The sequence below is a fragment of the Austrofundulus limnaeus genome, unplaced genomic scaffold (genome assembly GCF_001266775.1).
Source record: "Austrofundulus limnaeus strain Quisiro unplaced genomic scaffold, Austrofundulus_limnaeus-1.0 Scaffold329, whole genome shotgun sequence".
NCBI lineage: Eukaryota > Metazoa > Chordata > Actinopteri > Cyprinodontiformes > Rivulidae > Austrofundulus > Austrofundulus limnaeus.
Window position 1 is genome coordinate 352,135 of NW_013952731.1, and position 3,952 is coordinate 356,086.

The window sequence follows — 3,952 nt, forward strand, 5'->3', positions numbered from 1 at the left end:
CTACATCACAGTGGAGTCTCTCTGATTGGTTGATGCGGCGCGTCGAGCTGAAAAAGTTCAGACTTTCTAACTTCAGCGATTTGTGCCTAAGAGCGTCGAACGCTCAGATCGTTCAAATCGTTCAAATCGCGCTGCTCTAATCGCGCTTGAGGCGCTGCAGAACTTCCCGACGTTGCTTGAAGCGCGTCCACCATAGACTTTGTATGTAAACCTGCTGCTCCTGACGCTGAAATCGCGTTCGGTGTGAACGCACCATAAGGCCACCAAAATGGATCCCCTCAACACCTCGGCTGCGTCTAGAAATTCTGTCCATGAAAGTAATGAACAGAATCGGTGACAATTTAGTATTTCACATCGGTGAATTTAGTATTTCACATTTACTAAAATCTATATGAGCATTGTTCACATTTCTCCATAAAATTTCATCCATTTGCAAGCCAAACTGAATAAAAAATTATATTTATGTTGATTAGTGGAAATGGCCAGCCACTTTTAGCTCATCGCCTTCATTGTGTTTTTAAYCTACCCTATCAGAATAAAAGCATGCTTTTATTTAAATAGCTGTTGATCATCATTTTGTCATTAAGCCTAATAGAAACAATATTACATATTCTGTGGATGCTGCATGTTATACTTATTTCTTTTTTTTTTTCACTTGACTGATTCTGTAGAGTTGATTATTATGACCACCTCAAACTGTTGCACAGGTTAGCTGCTTTAACTGGTATTTTATCAGCTTCCACAGTTTCAAATGACTCTTGCCGTTTTGATAGTTTGAGCACGGCACATGAACCATACATGCACATTAGCTCTTCCTTTTCCCCAAAACTGATCTGTGTCATGAACCTGAGGCAAAAGATCCCAGCCCTCAGAGCAGACATGTGTTCATATAGGACATGGTAGACATCCAAATGAGAAACCATCTGCAGTGCTGGAGTTGTCTAAAGGCACATTTTAGATTTAAGGTGCTAATTCTGAAAAGATCTATCAGCAAATGTTATTGTGTAATAAAGATAACTTCAGTACAGTTACTGCACATAAACAAGACTAAATCATCGTTTCTGAGAGGCTAAAATGACACTTTTTTGTGAAGGTCGACATTTCTTTTTACTGCTCCTTTTTCTAAAAGAGCAGACTACATGTTTTAACTTTTTCCACTTTGATTAAATTCAAAAGATGAACATAAACATATAGTCATAGTTGTCATCTTTTTGTTTCTAGATCTACCCTCAAAGTGAACGTTTAGCCATCAGTATACTGTTTCCTGACTTATTTAATGAGAATACACACATAAAGTAAATACATACTGATAAGAGTTATGCAAAACTGGCAATAAAAAAAGGATCACAATTAATTGTGTCTTTTAGACAATAGTGATTAATATGACAATTAATAGATGACAACTGCTCTTGCGTGTGGTGAACATTGTGGCCTTGGTCCTCATTTTTTGGCTTTCYCTGTACTCTAGTTTATGTTGGTCAGTGGTGGACACTAGTTCCCTAAAGCGCAAAAGTGCTAATTGTGGACCTAAATTTCTCATTTGCGATTTAGGGGTTTTACTAATTTTCTCTAGCTGTATGCAGATCTGCGCTTTCTAATTATAAAATTGAGAAGCGCTAATCGAAGTTTTCAATTACTATTTACTGTTATCATTTAAAGCAGGGGTAGCAACTCATCTGAATTTACAGTTAAGTAAAGTTTCTAAATATCTAATGTGTTCATAATTTTCTTGAACAGAGAGGGCATGCTGTCACAAATCAATACCATGAGGAAACATAGTATGGAAACAGTGCCCCATCAAACATTTAAAAAAATCACACAGAGCTTTATCCTGTAACTAACTGTCCTCTCGGGTGATGGTTCTGAAATTAAGAGACATCTTCCACAATTCTTTGCGTGGTAGAAGGCAAATGAAGGAGCAAAACTCACCCGCCCTTCTCCAGCGGCGTGCCTGCTGTGGTTCTGTTCTGAGGTTCTATCTGAGGTTCGGCTGAAGTGTATCTCCAGGTTCCAATCACACCTGAACCAACATATTTTCAGTCTGATATGAAATTGATGACTATGGTAAAGGGGTCGCGTGTGATCACGCAAACTTATGTCAAGCAAAGGCTTGACTGTCTCATTTCACAGCGGTTTTAAGCAGCCTACMCAGACTGGGAAAGACATGTCCCAAGTGAGCTATGTGCTCATGAGGACCCAGCTCATAAATTGAGCCATACATTTTGGCAGGGATATCCATCACCTATGCATTCAAAGCAGGTGGTTTAAGCAGAGAAACAAGTAAAACATGCAGATAGTGGCCCTCAAGGACCAGGATTGCCCACCCCTGCCATAGACTGTATAGTATGTCTTGACCTCTGAACATGACCTGGGATTTAGACCCAGAACAAGACCAGTCAAGAGTTGATCATGGAATATGTTGTGGCAGGGCGACTGTGGCAGAATGACTAGGAGAGTCAGACTATGACTGATTTCTTGTTCCAGCCCCTGTTCCAGCCGTCACAATCATGTCCTTGAGCAAGACACTTCACCCGCCTTGCCTGCTGGTGGTGGTCAGAGTGGTGCCGGTGCATAACAGCCCCACCTCTTCATGGGGACTACATAAGTTCAAGCCATTTACCATTTCTTGTCAAAGTAACTTTCTCTTGTGCTTTTTCTACAGATGGACTTTAGATGAATACTGTTTTTGCTGCAATAATCCATTCACCCATTCTGTTTGCCAACTGAAGAGCCATTTGCTGTCTTCTCACAGGTTGGGATTCCCCATGATGGTGATGACATGCATAATTGCCATGTGCTACCTGCTGGCCACCCACGTTGGATTGGGGTGGAACATGTAAAACACGACGTTCTGTGGTCTTCTACAAGAATTTCAGCTGCCTGTAAATGATGAGACATGACTGATCAAAMTATAAACAGTACAAGAAGCTCTGTATGGATGGGAAATGGATGGAAGGTACCTTTACAGTATGTAAAATGTGGGCCATCGGGCATCAGATTTACTGGAAACCTTGAACAAAAATCTTGATACTGAAAAGGGTTTTTTTGGGCTCAAAATGAATCAACCTTATAACTGTGTACATGGTGCTACAGCTTCATCTAATTAACAAACTGATATTTGAAAGAAACACCCAGTGAAAGGGATTTTATAAAAAAAAATGTTAATATTTCTCTGTTGGATTCCTTCATTGCAAAAGCAAAGTTTATATAAATGATTGAAAGTGTTGCAATTTACAGCACTTTAAGCAATCACTGATTGAGATGGATGTATTTACTGTAGAGGTAGTGATTATTAAAAATGTGCTGTACAATGAACAGATATCACATTTTTAACTTGTCAAGTCAAAGTGTTTTCTGTATTTATTGTATGGCTCAACCACCTGAACATCTATGTTTGATAAATAAATCTTTCAGACACAGATGAAGAATAAAGAGTGTCCTGCCTCTGGGTTTGATTCACTTCGTGTGATTATTCCTAGCAAGGGATCAAGGGCGAAAATCCCATCTCATTATTGGGGGGGGTCATAAACAGGGAAATTTTTAGGAGCAATTTTTGGGGGGGGTCCACCTAAGTTACAGTCTAATGTAAAATGAAATTAAATGAACCATTATTTAGTTGATCAAGTTCTGTAGTCCAGTTTCAAAAACTAAGACACATCAAACTAATTTCTGCAACCAAACAGCAACAATTACTACATCTTTTTTAACACTTTAACACCCGGGTCACACGGTCGTGTAGCTTAGGCTACAATATGAGCTTATTTTCCAAAAATGAATCACCCTATAAACTATAAAAAGGGGTTTATAATAGCACGGAAAAACAGCACACCTGTCCCACAAAACCCAACACGCACAATGCAACACATTTACACACACACACACACACACACACACACACACACACACACACACACACACACACACACACACACACACACACACACACACAGTC

At 39.5% G+C, this 3,952-nt stretch overlaps 1 protein-coding gene across 1 annotated transcript in view; it reads left to right on the top strand.

The window, feature by feature from the left end:
• oca2 (oculocutaneous albinism II) overlaps positions 1 to 3,449 on the top strand; it is a gene marked incomplete in the record, with an annotated part of 101,344 nt that extends 97,895 nt beyond the window's left edge. Inside the window, 1 exon segment of the mRNA XM_014022428.1 lies at positions 2,753 to 3,449. Coding sequence (XP_013877882.1) covers positions 2,753 to 2,840 — 88 coding nt within the window.
• Positions 3,450 to 3,952: the final 503 nt, after the last annotated feature.